General features: G+C 51.0%; 2 protein-coding genes and 1 long non-coding RNA gene across 4 annotated transcripts in view; 1 reads left to right on the top strand and 2 right to left on the bottom strand.

The window, feature by feature from the left end:
* LOC107312804 overlaps window positions 1–12,601 on the bottom strand; it is a 79,957-nt gene extending 67,356 nt beyond the window's left edge. Inside the window, exon 1 of one of the 2 annotated variants that reach the window (XR_004307145.1) lies at window positions 12,274–12,601. This is a non-coding gene — a long non-coding RNA (uncharacterized LOC107312804). Of the gene's footprint in view, window positions 1–9,725; window positions 9,930–12,273 lie in introns of those variants that run through there. The other variant, XR_004307146.1, reaches the window with a different exon arrangement.
* A 503-nt stretch (window positions 12,602–13,104) lies between these two features.
* Window positions 13,105–16,103, top strand: POU3F4 (POU class 3 homeobox 4). The gene is made up of 2 exons (XM_015860516.2): window positions 13,105–14,698; window positions 15,622–16,103. The coding sequence occupies exon 1, from the start codon at window positions 13,210–13,212 to the stop codon at window positions 14,305–14,307; it is 1,098 nt and encodes a 365-aa protein (XP_015716002.1). The 5' UTR covers window positions 13,105–13,209; the 3' UTR covers window positions 14,308–14,698; window positions 15,622–16,103.
* Window positions 16,104–16,336: 233 nt separating this feature from the next.
* Window positions 16,337–21,876, bottom strand: part of LOC116653335 (translation initiation factor IF-2-like) — a 30,512-nt gene continuing 24,972 nt past the window's right edge. Inside the window, exons 2-4 of the mRNA XM_032444122.1 lie at window positions 21,361–21,452; window positions 20,111–20,212; window positions 16,337–16,769 (exon numbers count right to left, since the gene is read on the bottom strand). Coding sequence (XP_032300013.1) covers window positions 16,337–16,769; window positions 20,111–20,212; window positions 21,361–21,383 — 558 coding nt within the window. The 5' untranslated portion in view covers window positions 21,384–21,452. The remainder of the gene's footprint in view (window positions 16,770–20,110; window positions 20,213–21,360; window positions 21,453–21,876) is intronic.

Genomic DNA, 21,876 nt, shown 5'->3' with positions numbered 1-21,876 from the left:
CAAATATTAAATAAAACTCATATAAAACAAGCCGGCCAGATTGGCAGTGAACTTTTATTATGGTTGCAGAAAACAGCTCGGGCTGTGCGCTGCTCGATGAAGTTAGTTCTGCACAGAGCTGCAATATTAAAACGTGCATAAATCAGCCTGCTCATTTTCCTATCAAGCATAAAGCTTCTGTCTGCTAGTTATCAGAGGTATTCGCAGATACACACAGAGCGAGTCTATTCGGGGTCCTTCCTCTGTGTGGTCTTTTAGAACTGTCGTTATCAGCTTTCTGTTTATTATTGTGCTCAGTTTAAAGGGAATTTGCCAAGTGATCCCTGGACTCCAATCTTTAGGCCTGTTGTCAGGACAAATTAATTTCTGTGGAAACCCACTGTGCCTCAGATACCATCTAGGAAATGTAGGATTAATGGAGTCCCTGTACAACAAGCTTTGTAGTGTGGCTGCTGGGGGAGGGGAGCGAGTATTGTGAGGAAGTGAGGAATAACAAAAATAAAGCCACTGCACTTTGAGTTACTTTGGGTTTTCGCATTTTCTTACACAAACTAACATTAGGAATACTGAAAATAGGGTGCAGCGAATGAATACAAACACGGAAGCATTTTTAAAACCAAACAAAATGTGTATCAGTAAAGATGACAGAATTGAGATCTAATTCTCAGTATTTTGTATTCTACGTGGCCAAACCAGTCTCTCTGGTAGGTGAAAATGGGCTACCATATGAAACAGCCTCCCACGAATCCAAGCAGAAATAATGAAAGTCAATACGTGATCTTTTGGAAAAAGGGTATTACAGGAGGGTTTGCTACAGGGCCAGGTCACAGCTATGTTCGATGACATTTGAGACTCTTTAAAATTGTATATTACTTCATTTTTTAAAATGCTCAGCTTTCACCATTCTTCTAATAAGTCTACTTAAAAAGAGACTTTTCCTCCTAGGAAAAAAGTAATTATTTTCTTGGGAAGCTAAACTAGAACTAAATTTAGAGCTGTAATAGGTAAAACCCCATCTGCCCTCGTGTTTCTCCTGAGGAGAGGAGAGGAGGGGAGAGGAGAGGAGGGGAGAGGAGAGGAGAGGAGAGGAGAGGAGAGGAAAGGAGAGGAGAGAGGAAGGAGAGGAGAGGAGAGGAGAGAGAGGAGGAGAGGAGAGGGAGAGGGAGGAGGAGAGGAGAGGAGAGGAGAGGAGAGGAGAGGAGAGGAGAGAGGGAGAGGAGAGGAGAGGAGAGGAGAGGAGAGGAGAGGAGAGGAGAGGAGAGGAGAGGAGAGGAGAGGGGAGAGGAGAGGAGAGGAGAGGAGAGGAGAGGAGAGGAGAGGAGAGGAGAGGACGAGGAGAGGAGAGAGAGGAGAAGAGAGGGAGAAGGAGAGGAGAGGAGAGGGAGAGGAGAGGGACACCAGACCACCAGACACACAGAACCACATTCTGTATTGTTGCCTCCTGTGACAGCCTGTTAAATCTGTGAGTTGTAAATCAGCCCCAAAGTTACCATAAAGTAGCGCTGAAACACCTAATGGATTACAAAATAAATGAAAGATACCACTCCCTTAAAGTCAAAAGCCATAAGCAAAATTTGACTTCCTAGCATGCTGCTGTTACAATATTAAACTGTTAAGAGTGGTGCCAATTGTGCCGCACAGGGCAGTGTATTTCCAGTGCACTTCTCAAATCTTATAAGACTGATAGATATGGGTGATGGAGCTGCAGCTCCTTTAACGTATCCTTCCTGTCTGCAAATACCTCAGTGCACTCTGCTTCTCCTTCAGAAAAACAGGCACAGTAAGAGAAAGCATGGTGTCTGTGTGGTGCCACGCTGCCTTTGGAGCAGCATCCAGGGAGATCAGTTTGGGGAAGGAATTTTATTAATCTCAAACTCTTGTGCATCTGAGACTACTTTCCTTATATTAAATATTCCAACTGAGTATATTCTTACCTAACTGAGGCATTTAATCTTGAGAGACTTTATATGCCAGTTTTTACTATTACAGAAATTGAATTAACTCTGTAATTATGAACACAATTACCATTGAATGTTACATGCAATTTGGTGGTAGTAGCTACACAGCACTCACATATACATTGTTTTTTCATTAAAGACTTATGCTGTACAAGTGTTTAATTGCAGTAAGAGGGTTACTTGCAACCAGTGGGCTGGATTCCTAGCTGATGGAGTGTCACCCAAACGGTGACGATTGGCCATAACCGCCAGCCCAGCACCATTAATTCATTCTACTACACGCTCAAACCCACAGCAAAGGCAGTGAAAGGATGCCCAGTGATTGATGCATGGAGGGGGGAAAAAAAGAAAGGGAAAAGAAAGAAGAAAACAAACTCAAGGGAGGAAGGGAAGCTCTATAACATCTTTAAAAACTTTATGTACAAGCACTGCCAAAAAGAAAAAGAGCTGCTAGTCAGAGGAAAGACTGCACATGATTGCCACAGCTCTGCTCTTAAGAGCCCTCTGCAACAGGCATGATGAATGGGTGCTTCGGGGTGGGGCCGGGGGGTCAGAAGGCACGACCCGTGCGTCTGTGCAGACACGCAGCCTGGCAGCACGGCCGCGCAGAGCCAGATGCAGGTTGTGCTCGGAGCAAGCAGGGTGGCTGCATGCTGGAGCACCGCCAGGCAGATCCTGAGAGCACTTCACTGCTTCTTTAGAAATGAAAGTGCGTCAGTTCTTCTGCCATGTAAGGAAGCAGCAGCCTGTGGTCAGCCAGGGGCCCGAGGACGTATACTTGTTTTTTTTCAGACCAAGATGGCTAAAAGCAAAGACCAGGAGCATGGTTATGGTGAGGTCTCAGGAATGGGAAGATCAGAGTGGCACACAGGTGTCTCCGCAGCATCTGCAGAAATACACCAGGCAATGGCCACCGCACATTCACTTGCTGTTGTCACAAAGTTCACTTGTGTGACATCTCCTGTGTCACAGCATTTGCTGGCTTTACTTACTGATGAACTCTGCATTCATCCCATTAGATTGATATGCTGAATCTACTCGCATGTTGGAGCTCAGGTTGCATCACTACCACGCTACTCTATAAGGAAGGCAAACTATTTCATATGGGCGAAGATTATTTCAGACATTATGCAAAATAATTCTGATATCACTCATGCAATCTTTTGCTCAGTCCAAGCAAATCTGCAGTTCATGTAACCCAGTCTAACTTCCTGAATACCAATACTGCTACATCAATTTATGTCAGCTGAAGGTCTGGCCCCACATACTCTCCTCAACCTACCAAGAATCCATTTCTGCTGACACAGTAATACTACGGTGATCTCCAGCTTCACCTGCCCTTCTTTCCATACAAATCTTTCCTACCTACAAGTGCACACATGGGCGAGAATCCTGCAATACTGCAACCAGAGCTTTAGCAAAGAAATACCACGGACAACACACGCACAAGAAATCAACAGCAGTGTATGATACTCATAATTCAAGTAATTTAGAATCAGTTACCCATGTGACTTCTCTAAATACGAAGTGATCTGCAACTTACAAATCTGAATTCAAAACATGGTCATGTGAAACTTCAAACCACAGGACGCAGTTATGGCTCAGTCCTTGGTGGGTGCCAGTCTCTACTATAAAACTACTGCATAGATCATTTATTCAGAAGAGAAGAGTACAGCAAGAACAGAGGTCAAAGCATTTCCAGAGTTGCCAAGGAGTAGATCTTACCAATGAGGTAAAACATTTAAGCTTTAATGGAAAAAAAAAATAAATGCAAATATATATAAAATGAACCATGAAATAAGCTTCTTATGGAAATCTGTGCCTCATAACAAGGATGGTACATGCATTTTGTAGCATGCCAAGCCCTCTGGATGTGTACTTTCATTGCTTCCTCACTCCTGGCACAATAACCACAACAGGAGTTATTTAATGGCATTGGTAAAAGTTTTCCGATTTGGGAATATACGATCAGTATCTCAAGAACCCGAATTACCACTCAATCTTATGAAAACAGACAGAAGGAGAAAAGATTTCACTGGGAGAAAAATGTGTCTGATGGGAAGGAAACCAACTGCTGTGTTTTGCTGCAGCTAAGTCTGCACAGGCTGGAGAAAGCTCTCAACTACAGTAAGATCCCCAAGCACTGCAACGCAGAAGTACTGCAGTTCTAGCCACATAAAGCAAGTCCTGTGTAAGCCAGAGCCATGAGATCCCCAGCTCCTTGTTCAAAAGGAAGCCCCTGTCTGACCCCGGGCACCGCCAACCACAGCACCTCATCCTGTGACCATACGATGGGACAGGAGAGCTCCTTGCATCCACAGGCACCTCCAGAGGCCTCGAAGCAGCAGGACCACAGCCCAGAAGCCCTCATTCAAAGTTTATGTAATATTCCCAATACCCAGGGAGGGGTCTGGATACACCAGCAAATGGAGCTGCCACGAGATTTGTTTTCCCAAACAACATCTCGCTCTGCTCTGCTGTGGAAGAAATTTAGTCCTTATTCCTCTTTAATATTCATAGAGTACTGAGCTGCATTAAGAGCAAAGTTTTAATTTCAGAAACATTCTGACATTTACAAAGCACAGATTCCAGCCCTTGTTTCACACTAGGTTTTTTTTCTCTACTATTGCTGTTTTTGCTGGTATTAGTATCACTGGAGAAGTGATTAAAAGGTCCTGGACACATTACTAAAATAGTCTAGATCCTTTCTTCAACAGCAAGATGACTTCTGTTATTTTATAAACAAGAATAATGGAATTTGAAGTGCTGCCTATTCCTGTCTTCATTCTGAAATAGAGACACTTTCGCTATTAAAATCCTCTGTGAGAGTAATTCCAAACATTTGAAGCAGAGGCCAAAATATTTACTAAATAACACTGAACACTGTCCAGATCAGCTCCGAAAATGTGAATGTAATGAAAACCCAGGAGCAGCCAAATGCTGCACATTGCCAGGGAAGTCATGGAGAGATACCTGATGGACACCTACACTGTTGGTCCCTACGTTTATTTTCAGGTGCTCTTTTGCTGAAGCACGGGCACTCCGGGCTTAAGATATTACAGAAAGGGCAGTTTGAGCTGCAGTTTGGAACAGTGTGTTTTTGCCCATGGAGGGAGCCCAGCAGTTTAACTACACGTGTTTGAGCATCAGCCCTCTTTTCCATAGTGTTCACTAAATAGAAATTCAGAAGTCTTAGGCACAGATTAAATGCTTTCAAAAATCAATTCTAGGCTGGCATATAAGTTAACTGGTCTGACCTTGTGATTTACAGAGTAAACACTTCTTTAGGAAACAAAGTGTCGGAATATTTTATGTTTCCATCATTATTTGAGACGGTACCACACATAAAAATGAGAAAACATGGCAGTATTTAAGGACGTTCATCTGTGGATAATTGCTTGAGGTATTAAAGTAGGACTCATCCTGAGGTTTGAGATATTGTAATATTAAAATACGCTAACAAAGGCAATATCCAGCACACAGCTCAGCCAAACTGTAAGAAACACTTTGAATTTCACATGGCTTAGTGAAGGTAAGTCACATAACCTGGTTCCTACTTGGTGACTCCAAGTGTTTAACTCAGGAAGCCTAATATCAGCCCATAGATTGACCAGGGAAGCAGCAGTGTGATCCACAGTTATTCTGCTGGCTAAAGAGCATCTTCCAAGCTACTGTAGGAACCAAGCAAAGCAGTCATAAAATACACTTCTTCAGTTACCTATTCCTGAGGATGGAGTGCATATGTAACGCCCAAGTACTAATGTGCCTCGCAACAGCATTTTTTTCATTCTCACTAGTGTCAACAGCAGCGTAACCCCAGAGCTTTCGAATAAACGTTTGCCTTAGTTTGATCATATAAGTGTGCAACCCAGTAATTAAATCCAGTTTGTATTTGTAAAGCACACACTGAGCAACGCTGAGCACAGAGCTGAACCGCGCCGTGTTGGTATCCACCAGCTCTCAGTTCTGGGAAATCCATAAATTCATTTGTCAGAGGTAGAAATACTGACACCAAATTCCTGCTAAACCTTTTGAAGGGGTTTGCTCAAACTCCTGACATCGCGTTTTGCTCTAAACAAATTTCTAGACAACCCTGTGATTTTCCATCTCTGAAAATATACTGTTTCCCCTCCACGAAACTAGAACAGAGGGGCTGAGAGAAAGGAAATTATTAAGCATTCTAGTGGGTTTTTTCCAACAAAAACTAAGATAGAGGTCAATGAATAAGTATGTGCAGGCTGGAACTTAAATCCTCTGGGGTGACTGTAGGCTAATTAATAATTAATGCCAGAGACATGGTGTTTGAAATGCAGATGTGATAACTGGAGGCCTGGCAAAGCTGTTCAGAGGAAGCAGATTTGGATGCTATAGGGAATAGGCACTCCCTTGCCGGCTGGCTCTGAAAGCAGACCTGGGTGCAAAGCAGGGCCTATGGTTTAGATTATATTCCCCTCAGCTGTTAATTACCTGAACCTACTTTGAAGTTTTTCTCTTTTTATCCTCTGCATGAAAAGAGATTGGTTCAGCCAAGGGACTTGAAAAAATGATCAAATACATGGAGTAGAGGAGGGGAATAGAACTTCAGATATAAAGAAGATAAGGAAGAAAAACACTCAGGGAAACATACAAGAACACATTAGGAAGTGCGCGAGTGTGGCTGGCTGTCGGAGCACGGCGTGCTGCTCTCGGTTATTCCAGCCATTAAGTAAACCCCTGCGCATTTTATGAACAGATTTGTTAAAAGGAATCTCTCTATGTATGTATATGGTTTACATTAATTATTTGATGAAAGTACCGTAGGTGATTTTCTATGCTATTTTTAATTCAATAAAGTCATTTAAACCTCCTTATGTTTGGGGCTATTTAATGAGGTGTGCAACATTAACAGAATCACCAATGAGCTGTTACTACAAGGATCCAGATTTTGCAGAAACCGCTCCTTCTCGCAAAGGAGAGAGGCACGGCAGCACCGGGTTCTGCACTACGAGCAGAGGGGCAGGTGCCGGAGGTCCCTCAGCCCCACGGGCTATTTCCACTGCGGGCAGGGAGAACGGGCAGCTGGGGCCGGGGCACCCAAGGCTCCAGGCCTCGCCTAAGGGAGGGAGAGCCCTCAAAGACGCATGGAGAGCTGGGGGGGCCCTTCCCGCAGTGCCAGCCGGCCGCCGTCGGGTCTCGCCGAAGGGCTCCGAAGGGCGAAGTGCGGGCAGCGGGGCTCGGTGCCGGCTGTGCCGGCCTGGCAGCGCGGAGCCGGGCGGGCTGGCTGCTCCGCGGCCGTTCTCGCTTCGCGGGGGCACATCGCTCCCTGTTCAAAGTGTCTTTTTGTGACGCTCATCCCCACTCGTTAGAGAGCGTCGTTTCAAAGGCTTCCACCACGAAACTTCCCAGCAACTTCACTAAAACCCTGTGAACAAAACGGGCGGGGGAGGGGGGGTCTGCTGTTCTTTTTTCTTTTTTTTCCCTCTTTTTTTTTTCCTTTTCCTTTTTCTCTTCCCCCGGCAGGACGAAGCGCTCTGCCTTACGTCACGCAGCCCATCCCGCACACACCTGCACTGCGCTCCCACTGCTGCTATCCGGGCGGAGCGGGGCACCCCCAGCCCTGCCGGCCTCCGAGGGCTTCGTAACGACATCGGGGCGTTAAGACAGTTCGCTATTAAATCCCGTTCATTTCCTAGGTGAGGGCTGCGAAGTGAATGTGAGGCAGCATTAAAAGGGAATTGAATTTGCATTCCTTCTGCTACAGGCACATGTTTACATGACCTTTAAAGCAGAATTAAAGCTGTATCATCAGCAGCTGTAGGCAATTCACATTACTAAGGCAATCAAATCAGAAGGCTAAACTAACTATAAAACATAAATTAAACTGATAGAGAATCACCCTAATTCACTCTGTTTACTCGCAGTTTACTTAGCCCCTACTAGTAATTTCGGAGCGGTCCGCTGAACGGGGAGAGCTCGGAGGTGGCACTTAGTGCCGCTGTCCGGCGGAGGGGCGGCCCCGGAGCACAACAAAGGCACAACCGATACCGGAGGAGACCGAGGGGAAAGTTTGCGGAGGGCATTTCCAGGCATCCCCCCCCACCGCCCCTCACCCCTCGACTTTGATTTATTTCTATTTATTCCTAGCGGGCAGCGGAGCGCTGGCACGCCGAGGGGCTGCGGCTCCCCTTTAATGGCTCTTCTCCCGTGCGCGCTTCGATTTGTCCTCGGGACTGCTCTGATTTATGGCTCTCTCGGATCCGCACGCGTGCGGCCCCGCTGCCCCCCCCCAACAACAGGGGAAAGGGCCGCCGTGGCCTCGGGTGGCTTTAACCAGGAGAAAGAGGCGCCGAGGGAGATCACGGCCGCGTGCTGCTCGGTGCTAGTCGCTCTCTTCACGCAGGCCGGGGCTCGGGCCCTGGGGCTGTCCCGAGGGCAGAGGGGGGAGGGAGGGGGTGGTCGGGCAGGGGCCGGGCCAAGCCTTTGTGCGCTGCGCTGGGGGCTGGCACCGCGCATCCACCTGCGCGGCACCGTCCCGTGTGGCGAAACGAATGGCAGAACCCCGAACCTCGTGTCCCTGAGCTCTCCCTGGCATCACCCGAGAGCGATTCGCGATGGAAAAGTCTTTCAGCGGCACAGCCCGGCCTGAAAGTTCCGATTTTATAACGACTTTGATTGGCGCGACGTGGATGAGACGGGGAGTAAACTTGCCACTAAAGTGTAAACATTTCATCTATGAGAAAACAAAGAATTAGCGGTGCCACAGAGGTATTTCTAAGCGTAAGCCGAGAAGTGACGCGGCACCTCGGGCTGCAGGAGGCGGTGAGATCCCTCTGCAGGACAGCGAGCATCACAGAGCGATTGATTCGCGGGCTGAATGAGAAAGGTGGGAAAACGTAGAGTTCAAAATAAAAACCAAAACACACATTGGAATTCTTCGGTAAACCAAGAAACGGCGACGCAGGGATCCGTCATCCTCGGAACAGAGCTATTTGTCTTCGATGTCTCATTAGTCAACAGAGGTTCAATAGCACGCGGGTTGGTGCTGTTTTCAAATCCAAGGCACACTCTCTTTTCAATATACCCTAGCAGGAATCTGGGCTCGGGAATTGTATTTTAACTAAATAATGAACACGGGAGGTGGGCCCTGGGCTGCGAGGCGGCCCTCGGCTCCCCGTGCCCGGCGGAGGGGGAGCACCGCGGGCAGAACCGCCGCTCTCCGGGAGAACCGGGCACGGAGCGGGGAGCGCAACGAGTGTGAACCGCACGGTGAGGAAAGCGCCTACGTAAAGGGAAGCGATCCGCATTGTTGTGCAGATCTATTAACTCCTCCCGTGACCTTACAGCCATGCACGGCACGAAGCGAGCCCCTCCGCCTGCTCTGAGCACAACAAACCCGACCTTGCCCTCCGTGGATTTAATCCTGGGAGAACGCAACCCACTGCGGGAGCGGTGCCACGCTGCACATGGGCGTTTTGCAGAGACTTCCCGGACTATTTTTGCTCTCGGCTGCAAACAGACCAAATGTTCGATGCGATACCTGCCGCACAGCCGCCGAGCTGCCAGAGAACGGCGACGTGCTCGTGCACAAATGAACGACAGTCGGGTTTTTTTTTTTCCTTTCCCCCAGCAAATACATTTCTCAAACATTAACGACGTGGGAAATAAAAAAAAAAATAATAAAAATTAAATAGATATCGAGAGGTAATGAATGGCGATCGGAGCAGAGCAGCGAGGAGCCGCACAGAACGATTTGGAAAGCGCAGCGGTTAGAAGACAAATGCCATTTACCTTGCGGTTCTGTGCTCGTGCCTCGCCCATTGTCCCTGCCTACCCTGCTCCGGGCGCTGCCCCGCCGCTGCCGGGGTGGGGGGGGTCGGTGCTAACGGGGGCAGTGGGGGCTACGGCCGCTGTGACATTGGGACAGTGTTCATTTGCGATCTGTCCGTCCGCCACAGCTGCGGCTCTGCGTTGGCACTGCGCTGCTGCGGCTCTCCCTCCTCTCTCTCTCTCCCTGCACAGCGTTTACTCACGTTCGAGAGCAGCCAACAGAGACCAAAAAAAAAAAAAAAAAAAAAGAAAAAAGAAAAAAAAAAAAAAGAACTAATTGAGCTGGTGCCGTATTGGCCAATTTCCGCTAATACTCCGTAAATTCCTCTTTTTTTTTCCTCCCAACCTTCCCCCGTGCAGGTTAGCTTTGCACAAAGCAACTCCGCAGCCCGGCGCTGCTCGTACCGGCGCCTTGAAAGTACACAATGAGAACCTCAACTCCTGGCTCCGGGAGCGCCGAATGCCCTCCCGGCCCCCCCGCATCATCCACACACCTCCCCCCTCCCCTCTCTGATTGACTCTGTTTGGAAATTTGCACTTGTTCCCACCGAGCGCAGCCCGACTCGTCCTGGCTCCGGAGTGAACTTGTGTTGAAGGTGAAGTTTTCAATCTAGAGGTCATGACACCGAGCCGCCGCTTACCGCTCCGAGCTTCATGCCGTATTAAACACAATCAAAACGAACCCCTTTTAGACCTCTTTTTTTCCCCCTCCTCCTCCTCCTGCGGATGAACAATGAGGGGAGAAAAAAAAAAACCAAAAAACACCCAACACCTCTAAAATATAATAAACGCGTGATAACAACACCGTTCCTCGCGCTTCTCGGCGAGCTCCCCGCCGCACGGAGCCGCAACACCGCAACAACAACCGGAGGAGCCCCGGCAGCCCCGCACCGGGCACGGCCGCCCCCGTCCCCCCACGGAAAGAGGCAGCGGGGACGGCGCTGCCTCCGCCGGGTTCTGCCGCTCCGCCGCACGCCCCGATGCCAAGCAGGGAAGGGCGCTGCGAGCCGGGGGGCTCCGAGAAGTGCCCCCAGAGAGCGGCCGTCCCGGCCGAGCCTGAGCCGGGCTCGGGGACTCCGCCACAATGACAGCTCCTCCACTTCAAAGCCGGCCTTTCTCTATAGCGACTTCTAGCTGCCCCGAGACGGTAGGCTTCCTTCGGCTATTGTGCGAGCTTTTTCGTGCCAAAGATTTAGCAGGAAAGGAAAAAAAAAAAAAAAAAAAGAAAAGAAAGAAAGAAAGAAAGAAAAAAAAGAAAAAGGAAAGAAAATAACGCTGGGGGTTCGCTGGGGAACGGGCAGCGTGGAGGCACCGGAGCCGAAGGGCCGCACAGCTCGGTCCGAACCCAGAAACTTTTTTTACTTTAATGGGTTCCAGTCTATGAAAAATAAGTTACAAATTCTTGCAACAGTAGCTTTGCATGTACTTATTTTTCTCCCATGTCCAGACGGGGTCGGCTATTGAATAAGGCTCTTTTATTCTGCATGGGGCAGGGGATTTGTGGCCATGGTCCCCCTTTTATTCCTCTCTCTATGGAAACCCAGATCATGGGGAGAAATATGCGAGGCTGAATAAAGAAAAGCAGCAGAAAGGACCGCTTGAGAGCGGCATCTGTTACACTTGGGAAGTTAGACTGACAGGAAAGAGCTAAAGAAACCCTCTCCAGCAGATTAGTTAGAACAGCGCCGAGATTTAACTATATGCAGATAAAAACCACTTTAAAATAGCCCAAACGCGCCCAGAGGAGGCACGGAGCCTCGTCCGACGGCAGCGCCGTCCCCGACAGCGGCACATCGGCGACAGATCCGAGGACGGGACGGTCGGGTTTATCTCCCTGCCACTCTCTGCCTTCATTAAGCGGCGGAGCTCCGCGTCTATTCGCACGGGCGGATGGGATTAGGAAAAAAAATTGTTTCGGAAGTTCAAGCGCAAATTAATTCTCAGTAACGTAGTTACGTTTTTATACAGCGTGGAGGTATCTATCAATATCTATATATGTATATATATATGTATCTTCTTCCGCGCGCTCCGGTGATATTTATTTTGAGAAGCTGCTGAAGGCGGGGAGAGGAGAGGAGAAAAAAAAAAAAAAGAGAAGAAAAAAGCGGGTGGCTGCGCTCCCTCTTTATCCGCCCTCCGCGGTGATGAATGCTGCGCTCCGCCGCTGCCCTCCGCCGCAGCCGCGCCTCTCCCAGGGACATTTGTCATCCCCTGACCTCCGCGCTGACCCCTCCTCTCGCTCCCGGCCGCTTCCCGAAGAGCCGCAAACTTTCGGCCGACTTTGTCCCTGGGACGCACCCGAGGACCGGGACCGGCACCCGGGGAGCAGAACCCGGGGGGGGATAGAGGGGTGGGGGGCGGCGGAGAGGGATCCCGCGGTGCCCCCGGGCAGCCCCGGCCGAGCCCCATTGCGGGCAGCGCAGTGCCGGAGCCACGGCGAGAAACAGCCGGGGCCGTTCTAGTGTTAAAGTAGGAAAGCGGGGCTGGAAGGGGGCCGGGGGGAGCTCACCTGCTTTCTATCAATTTTCTCATTTTCTTGCATTTTCTTCAGATCTGTCTTCTCAGGGAAACTAATGCCTTAATGACTTTCTGGTAGCTGCAAGCCTTCTTTTATTTCTGCTAAATATATGAAAATGTATGCAAATTTAAATCAAGCTTAACCTAGGCGCTCTTGCAATATATTTAATGGAATTTCAAACCAATAAGGGCACCGCGCCGCGGCCGCCCGTCAGCGGCACCGCCAGTGCGCAGAGCAGAGCCCCGCACCGAGCGGGACAGCGCGGGGAGGGGAGGGGGCACGGCGGGGTGACGGCGGGGTGTGTGTGTGTTGTGTGTGGGGGGGGGGGGGGGGTGTTTCTCCACGGGTTTTAGCGGGTTTTATTGTTCGCTCGTTTGTTTGTTATTCTCTCTCCTTTCGGGCTCGCACGGCCCGGGGCAGCTCGGTGTGACGCGGGACAACGCGCCGCAACTCGGGGAGCGGAACGGAGCAGAACGGAGCAGAACGGAGCGGGGGATGCGGGGCAGCGCTCTCCGGGGTGGTCCCTCGGCCGCCGTTCCCCCTCGCGGCCCGGCCGCCCTCCCGCCCGCCGCTCCCCATTTAAGCGGTGCCCCCCGCTCCCCCCTCCCGTCTGCCCCCCGGCCCCGCCCGGCGCGGAAGGAGTTAAGCGGCGGGGCCGCGTCGCGCCCGGCCCCCGGAGCCGCGGCGGAGTGATTCACTTCCTGCCTCGGGCCCGCGCCGAGCCCGGCTCCCCGCGCCCCGCCCCCCCGCCGGCCTCCTCGTCCCCCATTGGCCCGCGAGGCGCGGCCCCGCCGGCGGCGCGCCCCCATTGGGCGCCGCGGCTGCCAGTCTGCGGGCGGCCGCTGCCCGTGCCGCCGTGCCGGTGGATGTCAAAGGCTGCGGCGGCGGCGGCGGCTCAGTATAACTCGTGGGGGCTGCGCGGCGGCCATGGCCACAGCCGCCTCCAACCCCTACGGCCTGCTCGGCTCCGGCTCGCTCGCGCACGCGGACGGCGCGGGCATGCAGCAGGGGAGCCCGTTCCGCAACCCGCAGAAACTGCTGCAGAGCGAGTACCTGCAGGGCGTCCCCGGCAATGGGCACCCGCTGGGCCACCACTGGGTCACCAGCCTGAGCGACGCGTCGCCGTGGCCGTCGGCGCTGGCGGGCGGCCCGCTGGAGCAGCCCGACGTGAAGCCGGGCCGCGAGGACCTGCAGCTGGGCGCGCTGCTGCACCACCGCTCGGCGCACGTCTCGCACCACTCGCCCCACGCCAACCACCCCGGCGCCTGGGGGGCCAGCCCGGCGCACGGCGGCTCGCTGGGCCCCGCCGGGCAGCCCCCCCCCCCGCTCGGCGTGTACCCGCAGGCCGGCTTCGCGGTGGGCGGCGTGCTGGAGCACGGGGGGCTGACGCCGCCGCCCGCCGCCGCCGCCGGGCAGCAGCAGCCGCCGCCGCAGGGGCTGCACCCCGGGGAGCACGGCGAGCTGGGCGGCCACCACTGCCAGGACCACTCGGACGAGGACACGCCGACCTCGGACGACCTGGAGCAGTTCGCCAAGCAGTTCAAGCAGCGGCGGATCAAGCTGGGCTTCACCCAGGCCGACGTGGGGCTGGCGCTGGGCACGCTGTACGGCAACGTCTTCTCGCAGACCACCATCTGCCGCTTCGAGGCCCTGCAGCTCAGCTTCAAGAACATGTGCAAGCTGAAGCCTCTGCTGAACAAGTGGTTGGAGGAGGCGGACTCCTCCACCGGCAGCCCCACCAGCATCGACAAGATCGCGGCGCAGGGCAGGAAGAGGAAGAAGCGCACCTCCATCGAGGTGAGTGTTAAAGGCGTGCTGGAGACGCACTTCCTCAAGTGCCCCAAGCCGGCCGCGCAGGAGATCACCTCGCTGGCGGACAGCCTGCAGCTGGAGAAGGAGGTGGTGCGGGTCTGGTTCTGTAACCGGCGGCAGAAGGAGAAGCGCATGACGCCGCCGGGCGAGCAGCAGCAGCACGAGGTGTACGCGCACGGCGTCAAAACGGACTCGGCCTGCCACGACCTCTGACCGGGGGCTGCCGCCGGCTCGGACCTGCCCGCGGCCGCCCGACCCCCCCCCGCCTCGTTGCTGCCGCCGCCCGACCCCGCGGAGGGGCGGCCCGGGCTGAGCGCTGCCCGCAGACGGCCGGGGGTGTCCGCCGCCCGCCCCTGGATGGGCGCTGCAAGCGGAGCCGGGCGGGCATCGATCCGCGTTAGGACGGAGGGAAACGAAACGAAACGAAAAACAAAAAAAAAAGAAAAAAAAAAAAAAAAAAAAAAAAAAAAAAAAAAAAAAAAAAGATGGAAAAAAAAAACCCACAAAAACGCGAAACAAAAAAAAAACCCAACAGAAAGGAAAAAGACAGACGTGTGCCTATGAATAACCTTCCAGCGCCTTGGTTATATCAGCTGTATTTCAGGTGAATCTGTTTTACAATAGACTAGTTTTGCATTTTTAAAGACTTCTATAGCGTTTTTAAATGGCTGAGGTGTTTTACTACAAACTGTACACAATATTTGTGAGCTAATTTGTACCGAATCGAGCAGTCCCGCGTCCTTCCCTCCCCGCCTGGCACCGAGCGGGGACGGGGCAGGGCGGCCGCCACCCTTCGTCCCACCCCCGTCCCCTTCTCCGTCACCATCCCTCTGCCGTTCCTGTCCCTTTCCCCTTCCCCGTCCCCTTTCCTCTCCTATTCCCGTTCCTTTTCCCATCGCCGTTCCCGGGGCTCCCCGCTATCAACCGGCTTGTTTCTCTCAGCTTTCCCCTTCCGTCCCAACGACTCCCCCCGATCAATCGGTCAGGTTCCAATCCCTGACCTTCCCCCTCCAATGAAAAACCGGAAGAAAAAAAAATTAATAATAATTAATAATAACAATTTCCGAGCTATCCGAAATGAGGCATCACCCCCAGCCCACGGCGTTTCGTACCGCTCGGGCTTTGGGGCTTTTCGGTCAGCGCCAGACAGAGAGGTCTGTAGTAAAACACCTTCGTAATTCTGCGCTTTGGCTTCGGAAATCAGTTTCTCTGTGTTTTGTTTCGATAGCGAAAAGGGAAAGGGGGGGAGGTGGGGAGGGGGGGGGACACGGGACGTGATTTGGGGGGAGGGGGAGGAAGGGGGGAAGCAGCATTTGGTTCACGCTGAGCTTATTTCCGCGTCACAGGGAATGCTGGATTAGTGGAAAAAAATATATATATAAAATTATACCTATATAATATTATATATATATATATATTAGACCGGGAGGGGGAAAAAAACAAAAAACAAAAACAAAAACCAAACATACGTAAAACAAAAGGAGAAGCAAGTCAATACAACGCTAATGCCATACCCCATTCTTTCAGCATAGGGAAGTGCCGAGCCGTGCCGCCCCCCTGGACGTTGTGCACAAGGACGGGGCCCCGAGCGGTGCGGGCCGGGCTGGGGCCGTGCCCCGCTCCCCCTCCCCCCGGCCTTCAGATTTTTTTGTTCCTTTCGACATTTCTATTTTTCAAGTATTTTTCAGTAAGCGCTATTAAAAAAAAAAAAAAAATTAAAAAAAAATACAAAAAAAATAATAATAATTAAAAATAAAAATCTCGCCACTGAGGACCTGCCTATTTCTGCCAACTTTATAACTGTACAGTTTTGTATATTAAACGTTTTTTGGAAGTTATTAATTTAAAGAAAGATCATTTAGTTTATTCATTTAGTAACTGATGTATAATAAACGCTATTTTCATTAAAGGTTGCTTTTTTCAACTATTTTATCCAAAATTGCCTATTGCAGTTGCCGACAATTATTTATTTTCAATAAATCCCGCATTATGTTTAAAAAAAAAAAGGAAAAAAAAAAACAACCACAAAAGCAAATAGAACCCAAAGCCGAACGCAGCGGAGGGCCCAGCGGTGCGGGGCCGCACACGGGGGCAGTCGCTGTACGGGTGGTGCTCGGCCGGGCTCGGGCGGAGGGGTTTTTAAGGACGCAATATTTTGTTGTTGTAAAAGGAGAAAAAAAAAAAGAAAAAAAAGAAAAAAAAAATCAATATAAAAAAAAAAAAAAGAGGAAAAAAAAAAGGTTTAAATAAACGTTTTTACAAAACGCTCGGACGCGTGGTGCGGTGCGTGGTTTGTTTCAACGGGAGGCCTCGGCCTCGCCGCCCCCTCCCCAATGCCGGCAGCCTCCGACCCGGGCTGCGGGGAACGAGGCGCTGCCGCCGGGCGGACGGGGGAGAGCGCGGCTCGGCCCGGGGCGGTTGAGAGGTAGGGGGGGTGTGATGCCGTGCGGTGAGCGGTGCCGGTGGGAAGGGGTCGGGCCGGGCAGCACTCCGCCCCGACACCGGCGAGGGACGCTGCGGTGCGCGGCCGTGAGGAGCGGGGGATGAGCCCCAGAGGGGAGCGGGGCCGAAGGACGGAGGGGTTCCACCGCGATGAACCCCCACTCCGAGCCGTGGGGCTGTTCCGCACACAGCACAGGGAGCGGCTGCGTTTGGGTCGTTTTCCAGCCTTGCGCCTACAGCCAAAAGAGAGGCGATGAAAGAAGTAAATTCATCAGCAAAAGTACTTCAAGGACTGCTTGAAAGCCGGAGGGGGGGAAAAAAATCAAAAACAAGGAAGGAGAAATTCATTTTAAAAAGACAATCCTCGTCTCATTATTCCCTGTGCATCAGTGTTCCTACGAGCAGAAGGAAACTCGTTTGTGCCACCTAATGTCAAGCGCCGAGCACTGTGCCGTGCCCCACGCGGCCGGCACCCCCAGCACAAAGCGGCACCAGAGGGGGGAGGGAGGGAACTTGGACGCTCGTGGGTCGGGGATTGCTCTGAATTTAGGAGATCACTTAAAAATCACAATAACAAGAATCATCACCAAGGCCTGGCACAGCCGTGAGGACTGATGGTGCGCACCCACAGCCACTCACAGTGATGGGAGAGTGATTTAGTGCTGGGATGTCACACCTGCTCCTGCAAGAAGGGGCTGGAAGAAGCATCGCTGGTAGCGAGGAATTACACTGCCTCAGGATTCTGATGAACCGTTCAATACCGTTAACAGTTTTTGAGGTTAAAGCATCTTTGCTTGCTAAGGTGTTAGAAGAGGACGTGAGGCTCCCTCTGCCCACAGTGTCTGAATGACCCAAAAGCTGTGCTCCCTGCAGCAGAACAGGGCCAGAGGAGGGTGTGCTCTTGGAAGCAAAGTTATGGAACCACTCAGCACCATGGGCTCACACGGCCCAGCACAGGGATGGGGGTCCCACACCCAGCTGCCTCTGACTGAGGCTTAAATTCGTTCCTTGGAAGGGTTTTTCAAGTTTGTCTGTCTTTGTTTTTAAGCAGTGGCTTTATAAATTAAGGCCAAGTGAACCCCAGCATGCAGCCATATGGGTCCTTCAGCACCGGGTCTGATCCCATGGGCACAACTCATCCCCTCACCCATCGGGGGAGCCTCCACTTAACGCAGGGAGGTGGCTGTGCATGCAAGTCCTTCCTTGTGCCTTCGCACATCCCAGAAGGCACAGCCTCGGGCACGGCCCCGCTGCACATCCCCAAACCCAGGGTCATCCCCACACTGCACTGTGCTTTCCCCTTTCCCCACACCGTGGCCTGCAACCAGCAGACCAGAAAGGCTCCACAGCAATTACAGAGTTAGGAGACGTGAGAGCTGCAGTTCAGATTTTAAGGGCTGATTGCAGGATAAAATTTACTTCCAATGTGCAAGAACCCATTTTTAAACCACGGCCTTTCAGCTGGTTTCCATTACATATATTCTGAAGTATCAAAAGCAATTAGGGTGGACAAAGTCTAAATGGTAAATAATTTCCAAAATGGACTGTTATTAGAGCAAGCAGCATCTATTTTTGTTAGCAGCAAGATACGGAGAGGGCCAAACTAAATAACTTTTGCTTTCACATCATGAAAAGAAAGCAAGGCTTCTGCTTCCACCCTGAGAGCGGAGACACAGGATTTCATGCAAGAAAACAGCTTTGAAAGCCCAAATGCAGTGTCGAGCTGCAGTGCTGCGCTCCCACCTGACCCCAGGCTCTGCAGGTCCGCCCTGCTCAGCACCGTGCCACAAAGCAGCACTGAAAATGCTCTGCAAAGCAGGATTTGTCACAACACACATCTTGCAGCAACGCTGAGGAGCGGGCAGCAGCCTCTTGGTGCTGTTGGCACTGCTGAGGAACCCAACGTGACCCCACGTTCCTGCCCCTGGGTTTTTTTCCCTCAGTGGTGCCATCCCTCAGCATCTGCACCTCGAGTACAAATAATATTTACCCAGCCTCCAAATGCCATTTTTGCACTGATGTTGTTTTCCTTTTTGGCTGAGGCGTGAAGTTTTGTTTTGCATCTCTATCTTTGAGAAGGGAAATAATAATAATCATTGAAAACAAGCCGGCAGATTTCATTGACCAGAACGTGGTTATGGCTAATGGCAGTGTCTGATCTCTGGCCGTGGCTCTGCCTGGAGGATGGGATCTGTGTCACACCACTGCACCCTGGGCCCTGCGATCTGCCTTAACCAGACCCCGAGTGCTGCCGGCTGGTGCTGGGAGCTCAGTGCAAAGGCTGTGCTGGTGGGGGGGGATAAAGTCAAAATCCAGACAAAAACATGATTGCAGGAGGGACAAAGTCAGCCACAGCTTTTTTCCAGCTCCTGCAAATGGAGTTGCTAACACAGAATTACAAACACTGTGATGTTGTGCTTTGCACTGAGCTCCACATGCATTGTATGGACACAGCAGGTCCTTCTGACCTAAGAAATGCTAATTCAGGGCTAGAACGTGGAGTCTGCAGAAACTGTCCTGCGAGTGTCATGGGGGGATTACCCACCCGACAGCAAGATTACAGCTCTGCATACGTTTAGACCCCATTGATTTCAAACTTTATTACCTTTGATGTAGAGAAGCAGCACAGCAGCAAAAGCTCAGCTCAAGGATGGGGACTGCAGGGCAGATCCTCACCATGGGCAGTGCTGCACCGTGCACATGCAGCTCCCACACCCTGCCCTGCACACAGCCAAGGCAGAGCCCAGCTCCCCAAATTATACAGCCATGATACATTTTAACAACAAAAATCAGGGAGTAAGTGATACTGTTGTATAGCACCCACACTACTGTAAAACTGTAGCAGAAATCTGCCTGGGCTCTTCCTTCTAGGTTACCCAGCTGCCCAGAACTCTGCTCTGGGGACGGAAATGGAGAGCAGAACAATTTAACCCCAGCTCAGCAAAGCAGTGCTTGTTGCATTCATCCTAAATCCAGATTAAAAAGTAAAGTATGCCTTGCCTGATATAGTGAGGCTGCTCGCTATGCTGCACACAAACTTCAGCTTATTTCCAACTGCACCAAATTTGTGGCCTCCTTGTGTACAAACTCTGTAACGTTCTTCACCCTTGATGACAGAAACACTTCTTGCCATTTCATGCCAAATATCCTGGGCATTTCCCCAGCCCAAACCCCAGCACGGCAGTAACACATCATGTATCCCAAGGGAGGTAGCAGCTAGCTGCAATGCTCAGACCATTTGGACATTGGTGCTGTTGGGTATGTAGCCATGCCTCTTGCTGGCAGCAGAGCTCCGGGGGACACGGTGTGGTGGGGGTTGGTCAAGTGCCAAATACTGAAAAGGTTAAAGCCTGTGTTTATGGGTCTAATGTTCATAGTCTTTCACAGACTATACTGGCCATTAAAATTATGGACAGAAAATGGCAAAACGTGAAGCCATTCTCATGGCAAATTTTGCGAAGGCAATGCAACAACAGCACAATATCAATTCTCCCCTTTAAAACAGCCAGAACTGAAGAGATGATGCCAGCAACCCAACCCACACAGCTCAGCAAGGAGTAACTGTAGAACTCACCAGCATCGCACCTCTGGCACACACAAGCAGCAGCTGACCACAGGGGAATCAGGAGACCTGAGCAGAGACTGGAGCTTTCCTTCTGTCCTCAGAGTTTGTAAGCTAAAATATAGAAAATAAAACTTTTGAGAGACCCCTGACACACACAGTGCTCCTGGTCCCACAGTTTCCACTAAGCCTGCTTGGACCACTACAGGCTATCCATCCCACTTGTACTTGACAGTGGGGCTTATAAACTAATTAAACCCTGCCTGTGCATGTATATATATTTTCTTTTTATCTTTTCTAAACATTCTTCATAAGTCAGCTACAGTACATTAACAAGTGCCCATGGAAATGGAAAATGTCTACTCGAGCCAATGCATCCAGCCCCAGCATCGGTCCTTCCTGGACCTGATTGTATGAACACATGGGAAGGACCCTACCATGAAGGAAGACCCTACCACAAGCACAGTTTTGGTAACCCAAGTGGAAGCAGTTGCACCTGGGTCTTTGTTTTTCCTGTGGAATTTTAGATGGCCCATGGCCATTTTGGATCAGCTTTCCAGTCCTACGCTCTATAGAGTCTTGGTTAGGGCAATATGATGGGCACCAGCTAGAACATCTCAGCAGTTTAATCCTGAACAATTTTACCCAGGAACCACAAAGGTGAATTTTAAAGCAAAATTTGAAGATGCTGCTAAAGATGAAGATTTCCTCAGTGTGAGAAGCAATACAGAAGGAAGTAATGGAGAGGGATGGTTCTTTGAACTGCCATGAGCGGTGATATAAAACCATAAATAGCTGGACATAAACACAGAGAGAAAATCAGGACACCAGTAGACACCCCATACATCATCAGACTTTGATGGCCAGGAAGTGGCCAGAAACTGCAATGGAGGAAGAAGAAAAATCCCCCCCCCTCCTGGTAGTGGATTGTATGTTTCAATGTTTCTATCAGCAACAGGAGGGCTCAAAAGGAAACTGCAGCGGGTATTATTGTGTGATCCACAAAATCACAGAGAGCTGCAGGTTTGGTGTTGATGTGGCTGCCTCCCTTCTCCAAAAGTTCTGTGTTATGAAACAATTAGCTATGAATGTGTAAACCAAACATCTACAGCCTGCAACTTAAGTACACCTGCGATAACACCTCTAATGCCCTCTGACACCATCACTACACAACTGGTTCACTGCTGCTGCCAACATGCATTTTAGAACCAATGTAAGATGAGGGTTAAAACATTGATAAAGTCGAGGCACAGCTGCTTTACCTGGATGATCCTGGTATTTGCATGGCTGATGTTGCACCAAGAAATCAGAGTGCTGGCCACAAATCTGCAAACTTCCCAATGGCTGCTGGTACCTGCAATGGTGATGGAGAGTTAGCAAAGGCGCTGTCAGAATAGGGGTGAGCTAGCACTAAACAAATCCAACTCTGAAATAACCAAAGTTGGAAAGAAAGGAAGAGAACCAGCAGTAGGTGGGGAGAGGTGGGCGCACACAAGGACGTGCAAGAGAGATTAATAGGGGTTTGTCACACAACAAGAGTGCTGGCCAGTAACGGCATCAACATTTTGGGATGGTCTCCAAAAGGGAAAGAATCATTCTGCCAAAGGATCCCCTCAGAAGTAGAACGGTGTGTATAGTAGCCAAGGAAGCAGGTGAAGAGCCCTTGCTGTTACTCCTCACCAAGACCTGGAGGTGTTACAGAACAACGAGCAACCGTGCCAACTGGGCACTCCACTGCTTGAATAGAGTGATGGGGAAGGGAAGTATTCACAAAGCCA

This window comes from Coturnix japonica, chromosome 4, assembly GCF_001577835.2.
Source record: "Coturnix japonica isolate 7356 chromosome 4, Coturnix japonica 2.1, whole genome shotgun sequence".
NCBI classification, from domain to species: Eukaryota; Metazoa; Chordata; class Aves; order Galliformes; family Phasianidae; genus Coturnix; species Coturnix japonica.
The sequence above is the reverse complement of the archived record's forward strand: the minus strand, read 5'-3'. Positions and strand labels throughout refer to the sequence as shown.